The sequence below is a fragment of the Felis catus genome, chromosome F1, assembly GCF_018350175.1.
Source record: "Felis catus isolate Fca126 chromosome F1, F.catus_Fca126_mat1.0, whole genome shotgun sequence".
In the NCBI taxonomy this organism is placed as follows: Eukaryota; Metazoa; Chordata; class Mammalia; order Carnivora; family Felidae; genus Felis; species Felis catus.
In genome coordinates, this window is record NC_058384.1 from 47878388 (window position 1) to 47902138 (window position 23751).

The window sequence follows — 23751 nt, forward strand, 5'->3', positions numbered from 1 at the left end:
TTACCTTTTGTAAAGTAATCCACAACTGGATTAGTTGTGATAGTGCTATGTGAGGGACACAAGGGTGTTTTATAGGAGGTTAGGCAACTACCTGAGAAGTGTGGGTGGAAAAGGCTATGTGACTTACAGAACAATAGGTTTAGTGGAGACCCTAGAACAATTAATTGAAGTTTTCCCATGTTTTACCACCATTTCTTACAGCTCTCAGACAAGATGAGTGTACTTTGGTTACTGGATCTAAAGGAAGTCTGAAATAAGTAATAAATTTACAAAGAGTCAGCACCCCTAGTGCTGTTTCAGACTTTTCATGAACAAAAAGAAAAAAAAAGATTTTTTTAATCTAAGATCCTGGAAACAAAATATTTTGATAGGCTTCTTTTAACTTTGAAAGTATACAATCATACAAAAATACTTTTATTAACACATTTTGTTTACATATAATTAGCCTAAGAAGATGAATCTCATTTTTTGTTCTCAGTTTTCCCTAACTTTTGTAAACAACAATTTCTCATAATAATCTTTTCAAACTTGAAGAATTCTAGAATGCCTAATTATGTTTATTGTCCTTTCAGGTTTAGGGTAAAGGAGCAATTATTTTTGTTTCCTAATGGCCATTTTGGGAGACCTAATGAGAGTTTTGGCATTATTCTGAATCTGGGGCCTAAACTGAGAAAAAGAAAAATTAAGAATAGTTATTCGAGTAAACAAGAATTTTCTAAGTGTCTAAAGACAACAGGGGTACCTGGGTAGCTCAGTCAGTTGAGTATCCAACTCTTGATTTCAGCTCAGATCATTATTCCATGCTTTGTGAGATCAAGGCCTGCATCAGGCTCTGTGCTGACAGCATGGAGCCTGCTTGGGATTCTCTCTTTCTTCCTCTCTTTGCCCCTACCCCGCTCATTCTTGCTCGCTCTCTCTCTCTCTCTCTCTCTCAAAACAAATTAACATTAAAAATTGTTTTAATTAAAAAAAGATTCTCTTGGGGCGCCTGGGTGGCTCAGTCGGATAAGCGGCCGACTTCAGCTCAAGTCACGATCTCGCGGTCCGTGAGTTCAAGCCCCGCGTCGGGCTCTGTGCTGACAGCTCAGAGCCTGGAGCCTGTTTCGGATTCTGTGTCTCCCTCTCTCTGACCCTCCCCCGTTCATGCTCCGTCTCTCTCTGTCTCAAAAATAAATAAAAACGTTAAAAAAAAAAAAAAGATTCTCTTTCCCTCTGCCCCTCTCCCCACTTGTGCACACACACACTTTCTCTCTCTAAAATAAAAAAAAAATAATAATAAAGACAAGAAATATTTATAGGCAATATTGTAAAAACATAGCAATAGACAACAATGGTATTAGAAACAGAATGTTTCAAAATTAAAGAGGAGTCTTTTTGGGGTGCCTGTCTGGCTCAGTTGGAAGAGCATGCAACTCTTGATCTCTGGGTCATGAATTCAAGCCCCACATTGGGTGTAGAGATTATTTAGTAAATAAAACTGTATTTTAAAAAAAGGGGGGGAAGTCTTTTCAAAATGGTTTAAGAATATGTGCTAAAGCACTAAGAATTAACAATTATTTTGATGACAGAAAGGAACCTCTACTAATTTGGGCACTGAATAACTGAATCATTTTACAGAAAAAAAACACCCATATTCTAGCCTTACTATTTTTCTACATTATTCACATAACTTTGGCAATATGAGATTTAGAAGTATACCTTTACATACATGTGTATGTAGGCACAAATGAATATATAAATATATAAATAACATATTTGAAGTTTCTAACAATAGCCTTAATATATGTATATTAAATGAAACAAAGTATATGTCATATTAAATTTAACATCTTGATAAGCAGTACTACCTCTCGATAAACAGTAATCATATGCATTGTCTACCATACATTCATGTATTTCTGTGTAATTATTGTCACCTAATGTACATTAGGTGTACATATTAATTATCATACTTACCTGGGGCACCTGGGTGGCTCAGTCAGTTAAGCCTCCGACTTCGGCTCGGGTCATGATCTCCTGGTTTGTGAGTTTGAGCCCCGCGTCGGGCTCTGTGCTGACAGCTCAGAGCCTGGAGCCTGCTTCGGATTCTGTGTCTCCCTCTCTCTCTGCTCCTCCCCAACTCACGCTCTCTCCCTATCTCTCCCTCTCTCAAGAAAAAAATAATAATAATAATAAACATTAATAAAATAAACGCAAAGTAACTATCTTCTTTTTTTTTAATTTTTAAAACTAGTCTTTTAATAATTTTGTAGTTCTAAATTAAGTCCATAGTAACCTGAGAAAGAAAACAATGGCACTAGGAAAATGCATGAGGATTTATGACATTTTAAAAACCTTTATATGATCATATAAATTAAAAAAAAGGTTTAAACAATTTTTTAATGTTTATTTATTTTTGAGAGAGAAAATGAGAGAGAGAGAGAGAGAGAGGTGCAGAAGCAGAGACAGAAGGAGACACAGAATCCAAAGCAGGCTCCAAGCTCTGAGCTGTCAGCACAGAGCCCAACGCGAGGCTTGAACCCACAGACAATGAGACCATGACCTGAGCCAAAGTCAGACACCTAACCAACTGAGCCACCCAGGTGCCCCCCAAAAAACTTTTTAAATTTGAATCCAGTTGATACAAAATGTCACATTAGTTTCAGGAAAGTAATCATCTTCCTTTCCTCCAAACAAAAGGGAATATCAGAGGACAAAAAACTATGAACAGTTGCTTAGCTATTTTCTTCTGCATGAATGTGCATTTTATATCATTTTAACAATTTTAAGGTAGTAAAGATAAGCACACAGGTACATATATAATGTCACCCAGAGACATTTTTGTATTTTGTTAAAGTATTGACATTCTAAGAAGTAAGAGTAAAATAAAATTATGTTTAGTAACCGATTTTTAAAAGTTTATTTGAGAAAGAGAAAGAAAGAGAGTTCATGGGAGGGGCAGAAGGAGACAATCTTGTTTTAAATTTTTGAGAGAAAGAGAGCACAAGTGAGGGAGAGGAGAAGGGGAAAGCGGGGAGAGGTAGAGAGAATCTCAAGGAGGCTCCATGCTCAATATGGAGCCAGATGTGGGTCTCGATCCCAGGGTTCTGGGATCATGACCTGAGCTGAAATCAAGAGTCAGATGTTTAATCAACTGAGCCACCCCAGCACCAGAGAGAAAGAGAGAGAGAGAGAGAGAGAGAGAGAGAGAGAGAGAGAGAGAGAGAATATCTTAAGCGGGCTGCACGCACAGCATGGAGCCTAACACAGGGTTCCATCCCACTATCCTGGGATCATGATCTGAGCCGAAATCAAGAGACAGATGCTCAACTGACTGAGCCACCCAGGTGTCCCAGTAACCAATTTTTTAAATCTACATTTTACTAAGAAATTGTCCAGGCATCAAAAGATTACTTCATAGTTAACCATTTGTTTAAAGTCTTAAAATTAGTTAGGGATCTGGAATTTAAAATCTTAGCTAACATATTAAATCCTTATTATTTGTAGCATTGTGAGAATTTCCTTAAAAGTAACCCTTGCAAAGATATCTGTTATCATCATTTCATTTAGTTGAGTATGATTACATACATTTCATTTATATATATTTATATGTATGTATACAGATATACACACACAATTTTAGTCATATTATAGAAACAATGACAATTCATTTAACTTATAAAACCAACATAGGAAAGTTAGGAAGTTTATATCATGAAAATTTAACCTTAGTTCTATTCAAACAAAATATTGCATTGACACTATATTTATATGGTAAATTAAAATATAAAAACTCTGAATCATACCAAAAGCTCTTCTTTTATTTTGGAACTAATCAAAGCTTTGTCATTTTGTCTTATAACTATAATAAGGGCTATTCAGTAAATACGATTTTCAGGGTTCACAAAGTAAACACTAAGAATTTGACAACTGCTTTTTCTTTTAGATCTTTTACATTTTCTGGACTTGATATTTCTAGAATGAGCATATAAAAACTAAATGTTTGTGTCTGTTTGAACCATCAGTTAATCTTTAAATTTTCCTAGAAATACAGAACACAATGACAAGGAGTCAGCTTGTCACATATGAAGTCACCACTGTAAAAGGCTAATTTATATTTTCTATGCAAAGAGAGAAGAGAGAATTTTATATAGAAATACTAATTTGAGGTGCCTGGGTAGATCAATCGGTTAAACTTCCAACTCTTGGTTTTTGCTCAGGTCATGATCTCACGGTTCATGAGTTTGAGCCCCGCATTGGTCTGTGTGTTAACAGTGTGGAGCCTGCTTGGGATTCTCTGTCTGCCTCTGTCTCTACCCCCTCCCACTCGCGCATGTGTGTGTGCACAAATAAATAAACTAAAAAAAAAAAAAATACTCATTTTAACATGCACACACGCAAAAGAACTTTATTATAGTTGACTTAAAGGATAACTTGTGCCCTTGACAGTTTTATTTAGCCCTACAATTTAAAAAGCCAGCCTTTATTAATTTTCATAGTATGGATACAAAGGAAGGGGTATTTCTTACCTTAAATAAAAAATTCTCTTTCTCGTACACAAACAAGACAATTTCTTCATCAGGGTTTCTTCCCTTTTTTGTTCCACAGTACCTCCTAAATGAACAATCTTGTTCTTGTCAAAAGTAGCTGAAGTGGCTAGTATAATCCCAATTTTTTTTCCTGGTATAATTGTACCAGTTAAAGAGAGAAACATACAAGTTAATGTTATAGTGTGAAAATATTAAGGAAGCAGGTTTGTGGCATGGAAGTGGCAATTTTCACTTGAGAAGACCCTATAACAACTGCAGAGTTCCAGGGGTGCCTGGTTGAGTGTCTTTCTTTGGCTCAGGTCATGATCTCGCAGTTCACGCGTTCAAGGCCCATGTGGGGCTCTGTATGACAGCTCAGAGCTTGGAGCCTGCTTTGGATTCTGTGTCTCCCTCCCTCTCTCTCTCTGCCCCTCCCCTGCTTGATCTCTCTCTCTCTCTCTCTCTCTCTCTCTCTCTCTCTCTCTCTCAAAAATAAATGTAAAAAAGAAAAAGAAAAAGAACTGCAATGTTCCCTAAAGATGGTACTTGTGCAACCTCATATCTTTGAAAGTTGGCCGAAGACTGTCACCAAGCACAGGTTGGACAAACCTCCTGCTTCCAGGCAGATGAAATTAAACAAACCAGGGGCACAAAGACAAGGCTATGGAGAAAGGTTTTATATAATTTTTAAAAGGTGACTCAAGGCAAAGTTGACTTAAAATCCTGAACTTCTGTGCCCCTGGGGCCAGCTCAAGGGCAGACAGATCTTTGCCTGTCCTCTTCCTATAGACTTGTTCTCTGATAGACCACTATTAGTCAGGCAGACAGACCACAGGAGAAAATGCTAGAAGGCTAGAGAACAGCTTCACTAAGGAACAATTCTAATCTGTCAGATAACAGAAGGATCCCAGGAGACTTTATTCCTAAGAAACAAAATGAAACAAAAGACAAGGCAAAACCCAATGTGAAGGACTTCAACAAAAATGTCAGAGCTCAGTTAAGCATAAATTTAGCCACCCACTCAAGCCACGATGGCCTTAACCAGTAGGAGACACAAGAGACTTCAGATGTCCAAACTAGAAAATCAAGCGTTTCAGTCTGTGGCAGTGAAGGTCTCTGCTGAATCTTAGTGGAAACTTCACTTTTGTCATGACCTTCAAACAGAGACCACCAAGAGCACACTGTGGGAAGAGGCAGTCCGCTATGGGCCGGCCCTGAGCTTCCCTGAGTGGTTTCACTAAGGCTGTCAGAGTATAAGGTTTATCTATCCATCTCTTGACCCTGAACAGTTGTTGTAGAAAGTCACAAAGGCAACAAAGTAACTGCAACATGATGACTGCTGGACTGCTCCCTCCCCAGGTGAGGGGAACTGGTTCAATTGCATCATGCTATTATGTTGCTGCTTGCTCAGACAGTGCTGCACCCTTAGCCTTGGGTTCTTCTCCTATAAAGCACCCCACTGATTATGCTGTGTCGCGTAGCCCTCCACGTCTCCCTTTGGGAATTGGGGCTCAGGAAACCAGTGTAAACATGCTGATACTTCGGCTACTGCTTTCATAAAGCCCTTCATCTCTGATCCAGAAATCTCATGTATTTGGTCATCATCCATGAAATTGTTACAGATAAACTTGTCAGTTTGCAAATACAATAAAATCTCAGACCCTTCACAGTTCTTGACCAGGACTGAGCAAATTTTCTGTAAAGGGCTGAATAGTAAATACCTTAGTGTTTGTGGGCCACAGATGGTCTCTGTCATATATTCTTCATTTGTTTGTTTTAAAACGACTTTTTTACTTATAAAAACCAATCTTACCTTTCAGGTCGTACAAAAACAGGCTATAGATGGGATTTGGCCAACTCTGGGCTTGCTAACTATTGTTCTTGACACATTTATTAGTCAAAGTTGGGCTTATTGACTGTTATAAGGAAGACCATACATCATTGGTATCTGTGCAGTATCTCTGTAACATGGTGTTAGACAAGACTTATTATGGGATTTTGGGTTTGTGTTAGGTAATTTTGGAGAGCATTCAAGGATGTGGAGCTTTACTTTGTATTGGATCCTGTCAGGAAGCAAAGGTAATTTTATGACTGGGTATCTTAATTTTCTCTACAACAGAGACTGACAAACTTTCTGTAAATGGCCAGATGGAAAATATTTTAGGCCTTGCAGGCTACATATGGTCTCTCTCACATATTTGTCTTTGTTTTCGTTTAGAAAAAAAAAAAAAAAACTTTTAAAAACGTTAAAACCATTCTTAGCTCAAAGTCCATACAGGAACAGTCAAGGCCTAGATTTGGCTGGCAGGTCTGTAGTTTGCCTTATCTAGAAGATGGGAAGAATGAAGTGGAGTTAAAGCTGTAACTGGCAAAGGAGCAGCAGTCAATCACGGTGGTCATCCGGGGTATGCGTTCAGACGCGACTACTGATTGGCCTTGTTTTGTCTTCATTCATCACAGTCAGATGCATCTGATGTTGACACTCTGTCAAAATATTTACATTTAACAGAAGAACATAATGGTCTAGCTATTAGTGCCAATCCAGATCTTGAATGTCAAAAACAGTTTTGCTCTTTATCTGTCCATAGGGAGAAGGCTGTACTGACTTCTCTCATTACTATTGTTCTGACTGCCCATCTTAGATGCTCTATTAGATACACTTTAAAGCAAGCAGTTTAGCAGGTCTCTGTTCTGTGTTTTGCCCTCCTAGCACAGTGAAAAGTTGGTGACATTGGAATTAGACTCATGTCAAATCCCAATTCTATCATTAGTAAGTGTAGTCTTGTTTGTGTTATTTGCCTTTTATTGCTATTTATTTATTTATTTATTTATTTATTTATTTATTTATTGCCTTTCCATTTTCACCACTAATTAGAGATAAAAATATTTCATGGCAGGAGGCAATATAGTATGGTTATTGAGAGCCTGGGCTCTGGAGTCAGACTATTTGGGTTAAAAACCCCATCTATTAACTGAGTAACTTTAGGCAAGGTACTCAACCTTTCGTGCTCTGGATTCTTTATAGATAAAACGGAAGTAAGAATGTACCTGCTTCAGGGGCCCCTGGGTGGCTCAGTTGGTTAAGCGTCCGACTGCAGCTCAAGTCATGATCTCGCAGTTTGTAGGTTTGAGCCCTGCATTGGGCTCTGTGATGACATCTCAGAGCCTGGAGCCTGCTTCGGATTCTGTGTCTCCCACTCTCTCTGCCCCTCCCCTGCTTGCACTCTGTCTCTCTCTCTCTCAAAAATAAATAAACATTAAAAAAATTAAAAAAAAAAAGAACGTACCTGCTTCATAGGTTGCTATGTCTGAGACATAACTGACATATAACATTGCTATAACATTTGTTTTAAGTGTACAATGCAATAATTTGATATATATATATATTGCAAGTGTGTATTCTTAATATTATTTTTTTGCAATTTGAAAGGAGATCAGTGAGCTATGAATGGCTTTAAAACATTTTGCACTTTCTGAAATAGGAATTGCTAGAGGTTCTAGTTTGGAAGAGCAAATGATAAAAATATTTTCTTTTTTAAAATGCTAGAGTCAAATACCTTCTTTTCTACAACTTGCAAATTAGAAACAGAATAGAAATATTGGATTAATTATGAGATAATTACACCATATGAGATATTGTAATAAAAATTATTTTCAAAACACTGCTATGAACTTGTTTCAATGACTGCTAAATTAAGATATTCTGTGCTCAAATGTAGTGAAATAATTCACGCATTTATCACTTATATTTTGAACATCTACAGCATCCTACATCCAGTTCTAAAATCTGGGAACCTGGTGTGAGGCAAATAGTCAAGGCCCTGCATTCATGGAGCTTATATTCTTTGAGGGAACACAAATAATGAAGACAAACAGACGTACAATGTCAGGTGATAAATGCTCTGAAGGAAAATAAAGCAGTAAGTACTATAGGGAGAAAAGGATGTGTTAGCAATTTCATATAATATTATGACAAGCTGCTTCATGTACAAAAAAAGCATAGTGGTGCCTGGGTGGCTCAGTCGGTTAAGCATCCAACTCTTGATTTCAGCTCAGGTTTTGATCTTGGTCATGGAACTGAGCCCCCGAGACTGGGCTGGGCGAGGAGCCTGCTTAAGATCCTCTCTCTCTCCTGGGCACCTGGGTGGTTCAGTCAGTTGAGTGTCCAACTTCGGCTCAGGTCATGACCTCTCAGTTCATGAGTTTGAGCCCTGTCGGGCTCTGTGCTGACAGCTCAGAGCCTGGAGCCTGCTTCGGATTCTGTGTCTCCCTCTCTCACTGCCCCTCCCCCCCTCTCTCTTTCAAATATAAATAAACATTTAAAAAAAAAAAAAAAGATTCTCTCTCTCCCTCCTGTGCCCCTCCACTGCTCTCTCTCTCTCAAAAAAAAAAAAAAAAAAAAAAGGAAAGAAAGTAAGAAAGAAATAAAAAGGAGCTAGAATGGATTAAAAGGAGTTTGATTAAATTAAATATCTCCTTATTGTAGGGGCGCCTGAGTTGCTCAGTCGGTTGAGCGTCAGACTTCAGCTCAGGTCATGACCTCACAGTTCGTGAGTTCAAGCCCCGCGTCAGACTCTGCTGACAGCTCAGAGGCTGGAGCCTGCTTCAGATTCTGTGTCTCCCTCTCTCTCTGCCCCTTCCCTGCTCACACTGTGTCTCAATAATAAATAAACATTAAAAAATATATCTTCCTATTGCATTGCCCTCTCCTCTCCCATATTTATTTTTTCTACCATATTTATTTTTTCTACATATTTATATTGTAGAAACCATTTAATTTTAAGTTAAAATTCAGTATGAGTAACAAGATCATCATAGGTTTCTTTTTTCCCTGTAAATTATCAGCCTACCTTTTTTTTTTTTTTTAATTTATCTATTTATTTTGAGAGAGAGATATCATGTGCAGGGGAGGGACAGAGAGAGGGAGTCCTAGGTGGGCTCTGTCCGCACTGTCAGATCAGAGTCCACGGCAGGGCTCAATCTCACAAACCGTGAGATCATGATCTGAGCTGAAATCAAGAGTCGGAAGCTTAACCGACTGAGCCACCCAGGTTCCCCACATTTATTAATTTTAAAACGCACAAATATTTGTTTATTTCTGCAACTATAGTGAAAACTCTACACTTTTTTTTAAGTTTATTTATTTTTTAGTAATCTCTATACCTGTCGTGGGGCTCAAACTCATGATCCCAAGATCAAGAGTTGCATGCTCTTCTGACCAAGCCAGCCAGGGGCCCCCAAAAGTCTAGTTTCTTAAGGAAATTTTTGTAGGATCTGCTAGTGAACAAAACAAATTTTCTGCCCTTTGGTGCTTCGTTCTCACAGAGAAGAAGACAATTCATACATATATACCTATGTACAAAGTCAGTTGGTGATAAATTGTCCTGGAGAAAAATAAAGCAGAGTAAAGGTACTATTTTAGATAGATTGATGAGGAAAGGCCTCTAAGATGAAAGGGGAATTGAATTAAGTTTAAGAGATTTGGATTAGATGCACTCCTATTGCATTGTTCCCTCACACTTTTGTATCGATCATTACATCATAAAGAGTTAGACATTCTGTGGAACACAGCTACTACTATAGCTTTTTTTTTTTTTTGACACATCAGTGAAATTTCTTAGTCTGAACCAAATAATGTTACTATATTATGAACATGAATTTACTTCCTTACCATGTGCCTCTCATAAATTTTGCAAGACACATCTTTTATTCATCTGCACCAATAGATAAAACTTTCTATACTATTGGGGCACCTAGGTGGCTCAGCCCGTTGGGCAGCAGACTTCAGCTCAGGTCATGATCCCACGATCCTGTCTGTGAGTTCGACCTGCATCAGGCTCTGTGCTGACAACTCAGAGCCTGGAGCCTGCTTCAGATGGTCTCTCTCTCTCTCTCTCTCACTCTGTCTCTGCCCCTCTGCAACTCATGCTCTGTCTCTCTGTCTCTCAAAAATAAATCTGTAAAAAAATTAAAAAAAAAACCTTTCCATACTATTAAGTAAATTTTTAGTCTCAAATATGATTATATTCACCAGTAAAGTTGAAAACATAGTTCCCCCACTCATTCTCTCTCTTTGAATTTATAAGAAAAGTAAGAATAAAAACACACGGTTAGCCTCCTTCTGACAAAAAGAAAATAAGACTGGGCAAAGTGACACTGACTTCTCCATAGAGATAGGAAAGACAAAACTTCATAATGCAAAGGTTAGGAAACATCTATCACATAATGCTATTTGTTCAACACCAGATGGCACTCTGAGTTAGTTATAAATTTGTCTAGTGCGAGGCTTATAGAGATCTTTAAAAAAGTAATTTGCTCACACTTCAAAAGAAAACATATTTTCTGGTCTTATCATTCCAAGTCTATTGACCCAGAGACTTAAAAACACATATTTTATGGACATAGAAATGATACAGAGGGAAGGAAATAGTGCTTGGCAAAAAACAAAAAGCTTTTTAGATAAATATTTTTGTTACAGCATACTGGATGCTAATTCTACAATGAATTGAAGTAGTGAAGTTACCACATTCTTTAACAGAAATCCCCCTAATCCGTGATATATCTTTCATTGCCTTCATAAATGCATCCGAGGCATACTTGGTTCAGGAATATCCTGTTCCTAATTCTTCCATATAACTCCATATAATAACTCACTATCTAGTTTTCCTTCCCCTGTTCCTTTGGCTCAAAGAATTTAAATATCTTTCAATTTGACACTTAAAAATTCTGAGTAAATCCTTAAATAATCGTTTCCATTCTTACTCTTCTGGTGGATATTCTATCAAACAAAGGTATTTTCTATTATTATTATTCATTTCATTCTTGAATTAGGAATCTGAACTACATGCTTTCTGAATATAAGAACTTCAAATAACATCTGACACCTCCATTTGTTATGGCTTTTTATCCCTGGGTTTCTATAAAAAAACAAGATAGATCTTTGTGGTATAATAAAAATATATATATTTGGGTTTTCAAAATATTTTTAAGGTTTTTATTTTTTAAGTAATCTCTACACCCAATGCGGGGCTTGAATTCACAACCTTGAGATCCTGAGTTGTATCCTCCACGAAATGAGCCAGCCAGGCACCCCTATGATTGGTTTTTGCCCTGAGTTTGGTCCTTGGCTCCCATAAAACCCTTGGAATTTCTGGAGGGACTGAAGTGTCTTTTGTTATTCATAACAAGGCTCTTTCCCTTATACCTGAGTTTATGGTAATTAAGTGGTTGTTGGTGGGCCCTTCGTTTGAGGAGGGGCTGGCTGTACTCAAGGAACTTTCCAATTCTTCCCCCCCCACCCCCATCCACTACCCTCCACTCCTCAGGGGAAGGGAGGGGGCTGGTATTGATTTAACCACCAATGGCAAATCATGCCATTGATCAATCATGCCTAGCAATGACACTTTGATGAAAATTCCTGAATGACAAGTTTTTGGGGGAGCTTCTGAGTTGGTGAACATTGATTTGCTGGGATGGTGGTGCACCTGAAGAGAGTATGGAAGGTCTGGCCTAACCTTGTCCCAACCTACCCCATGCATCTCTTTCATTTGCCTGTTCCTGAGTTGTATCCTTCATAATAAAGCTGTAATTGTAAGTACAGTATTTTCCTGAGTTTAATGAGTTTTTCTAGCAAATTTTTGAACCTGAGGGAAGGTCATGATAACACCAAATTTTGTAGTTGGCAGGGCAGAAGTGCAGGCTGTTGTCTGAAGTAGAGGCAGTCTTGTAGGACTGAGCCCTTAACCTGTGGGGTCTATACTAACTCCAGGTAGTTCTTGTTAGAGTTGAACTGAGTTGTAGAATACCCAGTTGATATGAGAGCATTGGAAAATCAGTTGTGGTTTGGAAAAACAAACGGTCCTTCTTAAGCCTTCTTGTGAAATAATAATATGCTGTAATTTTTGTACTCGTAGAATGAGAAACTCTATAATGCTAAAAAAGGTTATAACGAATTTCAGTAATGGTTTTAAACTAACGTGATTTTAAATACCGCTGTAATATATTTGGGGAAAAACATAAGGGGGAGATGTTGTTTAGTCTAAAACAATGCATGGGCATACAGAAATTTGTTTTGACCTTTGCAAATGGGGATATCTAACAGTGATACCAAAGTAAAAACATGACACACCTTTATAAACCATGAGTTTTATACCATGTTCAAAAAATTGGAGAAAAGATAGAATTTTATGTCTTATGGGCAGGGACCTTGTCTGTATCCTGTTACCTAGACCAGTGACTGACATAGTAAAGGATGAATGAATGCAGTAAAACCAAAACAGAAAATGAGTATAACATAAAATTCACAGAAGTTTAACAAATTACATAAGACAATAATGAAATATCAGGCTTTATCCAGGCTGTTTGAGTATTGTCATTGTGGTAGGCTAAAAAAAAATGATCCTATATATCCAGGTCAAATCCCTGGAACTTGTGAATGTGACCTTATTTGGAAAACTAACTCTTTGCAGGTACAATTTAGTTAAGGACCTTGAGATGAGATTATCCTGGATTATTCAGGGATGGCCTAAATCTAATCACAAGTGTCATTATCATAGACAGATGAGAAGGCAATGTGAAGATATGGGCAAAGACTGAAGTGATATATGGGGTTCCTGAGTGGCTCAGTTGCTTAAGTGTCCAACTTTGGCTTGGGTCATGATCTCACAGATCTTGAGTTCAAGCCCTGCTATCAGGCTCTCTGCTGTCAGCACAGAGCCTGCTGTGGATCTTCTGTCCCCCTTTCTCCCTCTGTCCAACCCCCCCCCCAAAAAAAATATAAAAAAAAAGACTGAGGTAATGTGGCTGCAAGTCAAAGAAGCCAAGGAACACCTGGAGGTACTAGAAGGTAGAAGATAAAGGAAATGAACTCTCCTTTACAGTAGCCTCTAGAATAAACATGGTGCTGTCCGACTTTGGATTTCTGGTTTCCAGAACTGTAAGAAAATATACTTTTGTTCTTTCATATTAGTGGTAATTTGTTACAGCAGCCTTAGGATACAAATACAATAGCTGATCTTTGTGGGTTCATAATCATGTTTTTTTTTTTTTTTTCTTTAAAAAGTTTCTTTGCAGGAAGAATTTTTGAAGTTTTCCACATGGCTAAGACTCACAGGCTGGACCCAGTATAGAGGACCTCCCATAGGGGCCCTCTCATGTAGAAGATCTCATAATTTACTGATCTTAGTGTTAAAAAAGAAATAACATGTCCCAATGGAGTCACTGGTGCTAAGTCCACATCACCAAACGGAGACTTACTATCTAACCTAATTGCAGTTTCAGCCTTTCCCAGGAACATAATCGTGGTAGGTCAATCAGGAATTTCCTGGTTAGCACTAGTGAGGTAAGCTGCCTGAAAGACCCCCTTCCCCAGAGATAGGTTTATGACTTCCTTGTCCCACATCCTTTGTGCCTTTTAAAGCCTTCCATTTGTACGGTATCTTAGAGTTCCTTTCTATTTGCCAGATGAGATGTTGCCCAATTTATGAATTGTTGAATAAAGCCAGTTAAATCTTCAAATCTATGCAGCTGAATTTTGTTTTTCAACGGTAGCTTTCAACCCTAGGCAAGGGATAGACTTGTTTTGAAGTCAAAAAGAAAAGGTATGAGATTTACTTGACAATTTAAGCAACAAAAAACAAGTTTGGGGTGCCTGGGTGACTCAGTCAGTTGAGTGTCCCAACTCTTTGATTTTGGCTCAGGTCATGATCCCAGGGTTGTGGGATGGAGCCCTATGTCAGGCTCCATGCTGAGTATGGAGCCTGCTTAAGATTCTTTCTCCCTCTCTCTTTCTCTTTCTCTCTCTCTCCCTCTCTCTCCCCCTCTCTATCCTTCTCCCCCACTCTCTGTCTCTCTCAAAAAAAAAAAGTTTGAAAGAATATCTAAAGGTATGTCAATTATTTTAATTGATATCACATTGAGTCATGAAAAAAAGTATAGAACTTGTAAGGCTGCATTTACCCATATATTCTTAAAAATTTTTTTTAATGTTTTTATTTATTTTTGAGACCAGAGCACCAGTGGGGGAGGGGCAGGGAGCGAGAGGGAGACACAGAATCCCAAGCAGGCTCCAGGCTCTGAGTTGTCAGCACAGAGCCCAACTCCAGGCCAAAACTCACCAATGGGGAGATCATGACCTGAGCCGAATTTGGATGCTTAACTGACTGAGCCACTCAGGTGCCCCTTGACCCATGTATTCTTGATCTACCTATACTGGCCATCCCCCATTATGTTCACGCCATACATTTCAGTGAACAGCCAGCAGGCATACTTGTTAAGGTACTATCATAGACATCACAAATAGGACCAAAATCATCACTTCTGTAACTAAGCAATGAAGCATAATGAAGTTGGAAGATTATGATTACACTTAATTCAGACATAATACTTTTGTTTGAAGTACTTTCATTTGGGGATTCCCTTTAAAAAATCTGTCCAGTGAATTCTGTGCTTACCATAGGCTGTACTATATTAAAATTAAATGGTGACATGATTGTTTCACTTCATAATGGCCTTTATTTTGTAAAGCAATTTGAAACAATAAGCTAAAATTCTACTTCAAAACGAAAATAAAAAAGTAAATTTCCTAAATAGCTTTCTTTGATTCAAAATAAATCAAAACCCACAACACTATAGATACCATATCTTAAATTTTAAAGTTAATTTTGGATTTATGAAGAATGACTTCACAGCTTTTGGGGTATTTGTTTTTGCAACTAACTTTCATCCTTTTATGAGGTAATGAAACAACTCATTTGAAAATAGGAAAAAAACGTCAGAAACAGACGTTCTAATTTTGTAACTTGGTAACACAAATTTGACACTTAGCTAGTTGAATATGAAGGATCCAAAAAGGTCTGCGTTGTTCCAATAATTGCTTCGATTTTTAAAAATACCGTATTTGCCCTTTGCCCTTAACAAATAGATCTCAATGTCCTCAGTAAATAAATATAAAGGCCTGACCCCTTCAACTTACATAGCGACGCATAAAGGGCTATTATTACCACGAGCGGCACAATGTTGTCATGAACAGCACTTCCCTATTTTCAAAGCCACGGCAAAACACCTCCGAACTATTTCAAGTTTTATGTTCTTTCACTCTTTTTATAAACACAATTCTTGTTTTCTTTGGAATGAACGTTCTGCGTTCGGTTCCTTTTTTCTTTCAATTCTGGATGTAAACCTCCCAGTCACACGATTCATATGGGTTCCTGATCAGTAGCCTAATTTTAAGAGGACATAGTTAGGCCCTCACTTCACCGAGAGAGGCACACCTGTCCGACCGGAAGTTGCGATGACGCTACCATCTTTATGTAAACATCCCAAGCACTTCGATTCTCTTTCAGACAGTCTTTTTTTCTTCTCCGTTTCGCCACGATGGTGGCTACAGTCCCGACGCGCTGTTTCCACCGGCCAGTGAGTCTCTATGAGCGTCCCTAACCCCCTACAGAAACAGGTGTGGGGCAGGGCCGAACCCTCGAGGCCAGCAGGGGAGGCGTCGCGTGGGCCTGCACGGCTGTTTAACTACACGTGGGCCGCGCTGACCCGGACTCTGCGCTCTGGGGCCGCGGGGCTTGGGAGCACGCGCGCGGCCCCGCCGACGAGACCGGCGGCGGCGCGGGCAGCCCGGCGGGGCGGGGCGAGGCGGGCCCGGCGGAGCAGGGGCCGGGCGTGCGGAGGTAGGACCCGCCGGCGGAGGCGGGCTCTCCGCGGCCGCGGGCGCCGCGCTCTCCGCTCGCCGCGGGCCGGCGCTCCGATCATGTCCTGGTGGCGTGCGGCGCTGTCGGGGACGCGGCTGATCCGGCGCGGGAGCGGCTCCGCGCGCCAGCTCGGCCGGGCGGCCGGAGCTGCGGCCTCCGGGTACGGGGTCGGCGTGGCGCGGAGGCCTCGCGGGGGTCTGGACCAAGCGGTGGGCGCGGGGGCCTCTTCCCCTGGCGCCGGGGTGGGGGGCCCTCGAAAGTGGCGGGAGCTCAGGAAGGGTGGGGGGAGAATGGTGCCCTAAGCGGTTGTGTAGACTGACGGCTCCTGTGACTCTTAGGATGGAAATATCCGAGTCGTGGTCACTTGCCCTCCCCCCCCCCCCCCGCCCTCCCCGCATAATAAATTGGGATTGCAGATAAACAGAGAATAGTTGTTTAGTCTTAGTGTATCCCAAACGTTGCACGAATCATACTTGGACTAAACAGTCACTTGCTCTTTATATGAAGTTCTAATATAATCGAGCGTTCTGCATTTTTATTTGCTAACTAAACCTGGCAAGGCTGCTGCAGGAAGTGAAGGAGCCGCTTCCTTGCTAAATGGCCAAGTGTTTGAGGATGGGGATTGTGACTTAGGCTGATGTCGCCTCTGGCTAGACCGAGGATTGCTTTCCTTGTACTTCCTCACTGTGGAGGATCCACTGCCTGGGCTGATGCTGTGTCACCCACAGGTCCCCGCCGCTGCTCCAAGGTGGTTCTGCCAGCTGGCATATCTGTGCCTGCCACAGTGCATCCATCCTTCTGTCTTGGAGTCTCTTTCTGCTTACTTGGTGTGGTAACTCCGACCAGTTCTGCAAGACTCCACAAACTTCTTATTTTTTTTTTTTTAATTTTTTTTAACGTTTATTTATTTTTGAGACAGAGAGCGACATTTCATGAACGGGGGAGGGTCAGAGAGAGGGAGACACAGAATCTGAAACAGGCTCCGGGCTCTGAGCTGTCAGCACAGAGCCCCACGCGGGGCTTGAACTCACAGACTGTGAGATCATGACCCGAGCTGAAGTTGGACGCTCAACTGAGCCACCCGGGCGCCCCAGACTTCTTATTTTTAATGTTTATTTATTTTGAGAGAGAGAGAGAGAGAGAGAGAGAGAGAGAGAGAGAGAGAGAGAGAGAATGAATCCCAAGCAGGCTCCATGTGGTCAATACAGAGTCCCAGGTGGGTCTCCATCCCATGAACTCTGAGATCATGACTTGAGCCAAAATCAAGAGTCCTACGCTTAACTGACAGAGCCACCCAGGCGCCCCAAGACTCCAGGAACTTTTGATTAACTTTATTGGCTAAGTTGGTGACCCACTTGGGAAGGTGCTAATCACTAATCACGTGGTATTAATTATTTGACTGACAGGTCCTTGGGTGTTTTTTTCCAATGATATGTATTCCTGGAGCATTTAGCATTTTGCCTACTTAGTATCTAGTAGGTGCTCCATAAATGTGTTCTGGCGAGTGGGTACATGAGTACTGAAGTGAAAAGTTGCTTGTGCACTTCTCAGTTGATGTCCTTTTCTTTATTGGGTAATAACTTTTGCCAAGCTTAACCAGAATTGGAGGAGAAAGTTGCTTTCCAGAAACTTACTCTTTTATTTGGGTGGGTAGAGGGTGATATTTCAGATGCATCTCCTAACTCCTCTCACTCCCCAAGGAAACATTCCTGTGAAGGTTCTGTTGAAACTGCTTCAATAGTAAATATTGTAATAGATGTTTTGGGGATGACAATTAGATGTGGGACTGGAGATGAATGGAACTTGTTTTCTTAGTTGATAAACCAGACAGGTTGCTGATTTATTACATTAAAGCACCTTCTTAGGTCCAGGTCAGTGCTACTTACTGCCCCTGCCCCCCTTTCCCCCCCTGGTTTAGGCTCCAGGAACTCAGCCTGCTTTTTTCTTGATTTGCACCCTCTGCTGTCTTCCTAAGTTGGCTGCAGTCTCCCTAGTTTGCTACTCCTAACCCTTTCCTGAGATAAGTGCACAGGCCCTTTTTGTTTTAAATATTTCCTTGCCAACCATTGGGAAGCAAGGAATAATAGATTGTAAACATTGGGGAGTTCTAATGTTATAATGTTCCCTTGGAGTGGTCTCTGCCTCTAACTTTTTGTAATTACTGAAGGTGATGTTTGCTATAGCATCCTTATTCTAAGTGCATAGGCATGGCTATATAGATCAGTTACTCATCCTCCAAGGATAACATATAAAAATCTATTTTTTTTTTAAAGTAAGTTCTATGCCTTGATGTGGGGCTGAAACTCACAACCCCAAGATCAAGAATCACATGCTCTACCAACTGAGCCAGCTAGATGCCCCCAACATTTAAATTTTAACACTCACAGTGAATGAATGAAATGTTTAGAGGGAGATTTTTTTTCTATCAAAACTTGAGTTTTGCAACATAATGGTAAGGAAAATATTTTTTGAAATATTTGAAGCTTCAATTCTTTATCTTACTCTCTTAATCTTTATATAATTTGAGTAATTCTCTTGAAACCTGGATTATTTTATGATTCTTTTGTAAGATTTGTAATTTTACTCTAATTAGTTTGCATCCGGATGCTGGATATGGTTTGGACAATGCAGTAAGGCCTGGCTGATGATGAAAGATAGGTGGATGGGTAAAGGTTTTAGGCATAGGCATAGAGATTTGGTGATACAAAACTAGTCAATTTTTAGTGACTATATTCCTGTTACAATGAATGCCCCTTTTACAAGCTCCCAGCAGCTAGGTTTTGGATAATAAATATCTAGAGGATCCCTGTAATTAGGGAATAATATTAGTAATGTTAAACGTTATTGAACATTTACTGTGATCAAGGCACTGTTCTACTTTTTATCAATTCATTTAATCTTCATAAAACCCTTTGATGCAGGAGTGACTATTCCCATTTTATGGATTGGGAAACTTGTAGCTATGGATGTTGTGGTTGAGATACCTTAGTTTCCTTAAAATCTTTGAATCTTTGTAGATTGTTTCACAGGGTGTGTATGGAGATTTAGCATGTTTTAATAAGAAAATGGGAACTGTATTTTTAAACTAATGGTCAGGTCATAAGATCAGTCTTTAGGACAGTCTGTTTGAAATTTGGTGTTCAGAAATAAGAGTGCACCAGGCTTTAAACACAGTAAATGTGACTTAACCACATAATTAAGGACATTAGGAGGCTAGTTAGAGAAGCACACAGTCCCTTTTGGTTTTAGTAAACAAATACTTTGTAAACTGATATTTTGTACTAATAATAAGTAAAATTATTTTTTCTGTTTCATAGATTTGGATCTATATCTGCATATCAGGTTTTATTCAAATGGATCTTGTCTGATATATTGTCTTTAATGATATGTTATCTTTAATGTTTAAAGCTACATTGCCTTTTAAAATTCTTTTTAGGATGGGGAACAGCACATCATCATCTTTGGGGAATTCAGCAACTGCTCCTGTGAATCAGATTCAAGTGAGTGATGTGGGAGATGTAGGAAAAAACTTTCCTATGTGGAAAAAGAATTATGTCTTACACATTTAATGTGCTTTTTCAGTATCCGAACTGACATAGTTCAGCAAATGAATTACTAAGTATATATTTTAAAATCTGCTCTCAAAATAATCCATGTGGCAGGAAAGTTCTAGATCATTTTGGTAGTCACAATTTACGAGATTTATTATTAATAGAGCCTTTACCCCCTCTAAGTTGGATCTGTGAAGTTAGCTCCTCCTTTCCATCAGACCTAACTCAGGTTTACTCTTGATAGCAGTCAAGCTGTTTTTAGCTAGGGATCGTGTTTGATTTTGGCCTGGGAAGCTGTTTAACAGCTTTCTTCCCTAACACAGAACTTTGTACGCTGTAGTTACTCTATAAATGATCCCCTCAGGAACACCGTGTGCTGCTGTGTACTATTTTCCTCTCTTTCACTGCAAGCCCCAGTTAATTTTGCCTCAGAAAACTTGTCTTGTGTGTATGTTTTTCTTCCCTTGTAGTCTACATCACATACTCCTGTTTATCTTTCTCTGTTCTTCACCACCAACCACCACCACATATAAACATTTCTGCCTTTAATTTATTTGGCTAAAAAACAGCTGATGAATGTAACAGCAATGTTGGAAACCTGTTGTGAGGGAATTGCCTCTTTGAAAAGAATACAAAATCATGAAAACTTAGCAAGGTTGAGCTTGAGAGAAGGTGAGAAGGATCACTCGAGGAACTGTCACCGTCATCTTGAGTTTCAACTCACTTTGGAATCTCTTCACTGTTTTTACTGCGTGTCAGCACCCGGGATGCTCAGCTCTCTCTAAATGACGGTTTCAGTGTGCCTATAACCTCAGGCAGCATGGTGGAGGAAAGAGCACACTGGGTTTGGTGTTGGGACAGGTTGGGTAAAATCCTAGTATTGTTAACTTGTCAGCCTCAATTTTCTCACCTATAACATAGATTCATTAATACATTTCCAGTGTGACTGGCTTTCCCCGAGACAGACTTCTATACTAAATATTATGAATAAGCAGAAGAGAAAGCATAAAAGTAGACCCATTTGCAGATAGCTAGACTGTGCCTTAAAATCCTTCTGACACCAAAGGATGGATGTACCTTTAGAATTACTTTGCCTGGGTACTCTACCCTTTGATTTTTGGCTTTCATCTGGAAGGTGTTGCTTATGACCCACATAAGAACAAGTTAGACAGATGCTTGGGTGCTAGACCTGTCTGTTCAGAATCTCTTGAAGGACCTGGGCATTCAAATATTTAGAGACAAAAAAGAAAACAAATTTCACAGGTGACACAAATGCATAGCAAAGTCTCATGGTCTTTGTGATAAAGGCCTGGAGAGTTGTTTCCAGACCAGGCTGATCTTAGAATCATCTGGGACATTTTTTTTTTTAATAGTTTCTTTTTTTTTTTTTATTTATTTTCTAAAGTTTATTTATTTTGAGAGAGAGTGAGCAAGAGAGAGCACACATGCACACGCAGGGGAGAGAATCCCAAGCAGACTCCGCATGGTCAGTGCAGAGAATGATGTGGAGCGTGAACTCACGAATGTTGAGATCATGACTTGAGCCGAAATCAAGAACCACCCAGGCGCCCCTTTTAAAAGTAGTTTCTGACTTCTGCATGAAACCCGTTGAATCAGCATTTCTGGTAGTGGGTTTTCCAGGAACAACGGTGTAAGAAGGCCTTATCAATACTGTAATAATATTTTTTTTTGTTTTGTCTTTTTGTTTTTGTTTTTTACTATAAAGATATACAGGAAGGAGTGGAAGTTGAGGGGTAGGTTGGTTCTTTTTGTTTGTTTTTTAAGCTTATTTGCTTATTTTGAGAGAGAACACAAGCAGAGGAGGGACAGAGAAGGAAGGAGAGACAGAATCCCAAGCAGGCTCTGCACCAACAGTGCAGAGCCTGATACTGGGCTTGAACTCATAAACTGTGAGATCATGACCTGAGCCAAGATGAAGAGTCGGCTGCTTAACTGACTGAGCCACCCAGGTGCCCCAAAGCCTTACATTTTAAAGAGAAATCATGTGTCAGTCCTCACCATTAAAAGTTAAAGACGGTAAGGAGTTAACTTCTGAATACCTACTGAGTATTTAAGAGGCAAGGTAACAGAGTTTAAGTGCCTGGACTGTAGAATTATACTTGCCTGGATTCAAATCCCAGCTTTCCAACTCTTATTAGATGAGGACTATGAGTAAGTCACTTAGTTTCCTCTGTGTCTCACTTTCCCCATCCGTAGAGATAATAACTGGACCTTATCTCAGGATTATAATGAGGCTTAAATGAGCTAGTAGAGGTTAGGTGTTAAGAATTGTGTCTGGCACACAGACACGTTTGGTGGGTATGAATGGGCTGTGATTATTGTTATCACTCCATGCCAGCTTTCCATCTGTTACATCCTTTTGACCTAAAAACATCCCTTGGAAATGAATAATATTCTCAATATACAGATAAGAAAATAGATGATGGGGCTTAGTTTGAGCACTGTGTCATGAGACTCCAGAATCCATACCCTTTCCACTATAATCATGATTTCTTTCCAGGAGTTAATGCCTAGAATTAAAATAATTATTTTGTTTGTTTGACTTCAGGAAACAATTTCTGATAATTGTGTGGTGATTTTCTCAAAAACATCTTGTTCTTACTGTACGATGGCGAAAAAACTTTTCCATGACATGAATGTTAACTATAAAGTGGTGGAATTGGACATGCTTGAACATGGAAGTCAATTTCAAGATGCTCTCTACAAAATGACCGGTGAAAGAACCGTGAGTATATCTTTGGTGGTGCTTTTCCCCCAGATAGGTGGTGACTTGGGTCACCTAGAGCCTGGACTGTCGTGTGAGGAAAAGTGGGCCAGGTGTTCACTCATCCTCTAAGAATTTTGTGTTGATAAAGAAATGGCAGATCTGGGAACAAGATTCAGAGACTGGATACAGCAGAGTTCATTCATTTTATTTTTATTCTTGGCGTGGTGTGTGTGTGTGTGTGTGTGTGTGTGTGTGTGTGTGTGTATGTGTGTGTGTGTGTGTGTGTGAGTGTGTGTGTTTTGACTGGAAGAGTGGGGTGATAGTGTTGTCATGAGTATTTGTGAATCCTTAAGGTCCTCCTGGAGCTCCTAAGATGAAATCCTTCCTCCCTTTACTTGAACAGTACAGACCAGGGGTCAGTCTTCAGGTACTGTGCTAATAGGAGTGCTTTAGTTCTTCATGTTTTTAGATTCCTGAAATTTGTCCAGTAATATGCATTTTTTTTCAGTGAAATGCATTGTCAGGAAAATACACAATGTCGCCATTTCCCTTTTTGTTTCTGTTTGCATGGAAGATGTTTAATAGCATATCTTCCCTTTTAGTAAACAAAGAACCACCTACGAAAGAACCACCTAAACGTATAAACAATAACTATAGACTATTATTTTACCTTTTATATGCCATAGCAATTAGAAGGAGGGGCTTAAGTGTCAGATTGCCCTAGATTTAAATCTTAGCTCTGTCATTTACTATCATTGTGACTTTGGACAAGTTCCTGTGCCTCATTTCCCTCCAAAATAAGGCTAAAAATAGTACCTACCTCAAGGGTTGTGAAGATTTAAGTACATACTTTGTGAAAGAGGGTAGTCTGACATCTGGCGTATAAAACTACCCAGAGTGTGAGGGTCTATTATTATGTGAAATGGTCTTATACTTCTAACAAGAGAGTGATGACCTAATCTTTTGTTTATCCAACAGGTACCAAGAATATTTGTCAATGGAACTTTTATTGGAGGTGCAACTGACACTCATAGGCTTCACAAAGAAGGGAAACTGCTTCCACTAGTTCATCAGTGTTATTTAAAAAAAAGTAAGAGGAAAGAATTTCAGTGATGTAGGTGCTCATAATGTTGCTAGTAAAATGTTAGTGATTTAAAATGATCATGCCTGATAATGCCTTTTAAATGTTTGAGGATGTTTTAAAAATGTAAATTATCTTTATGGGAAAGTTCTAAAACTAATGAGCAATAAATTGCTGTGGAAATCTC

At 39.5% G+C, this 23751-nt stretch overlaps 1 protein-coding gene across 4 annotated transcripts; it reads left to right on the plus strand.

Moving 5' to 3' along the window:
• The first annotated feature begins 15494 nt into the window (after positions 1–15494).
• Positions 15495–23751, plus strand: GLRX2 (glutaredoxin 2). Of its 4 annotated transcripts, none has more exons than XM_006942936.5 (4): positions 15495–15920; positions 19641–19704; positions 22325–22501; positions 23462–23751. In XM_006942936.5, the coding sequence occupies exons 1-4, from the start codon at positions 15799–15801 to the stop codon at positions 23594–23596; spliced, it is 498 nt and encodes a 165-aa protein (XP_006942998.2). In that variant the 5' UTR covers positions 15495–15798; the 3' UTR covers positions 23597–23751. The 4 variants fall into 4 exon arrangements, with proteins under 4 accessions (XP_006942998.2, XP_003999483.2, XP_044905166.1 ...); XM_003999434.6 differs by having other exon boundaries at positions 15861–15960; XM_023247603.2 differs by lacking the exon at positions 15495–15920 and adding an exon at positions 16164–16364.

What these genes read in the sequence shown, in the direction of transcription:
- GLRX2 (XM_006942936.5), top strand. Translation starts at nt 15,799, where the DNA reads ATGACGCTACCATCTTTATGTAAACATCCCAAGCACTTCGATTCTCTT. An exon ending in CGCGCTGTTTCCACCGGCCA is followed by an intron (nt 15,921 to 19,640) that starts GTGAGTCTCTAT and finishes AATTCTTTTTAG; the next exon opens with GATGGGGAACAGCACATCAT. An exon ending in AAATGACCGGTGAAAGAACC is followed by an intron (nt 22,502 to 23,461) that starts GTGAGTATATCT and finishes TTTATCCAACAG; the next exon opens with GTACCAAGAATATTTGTCAA.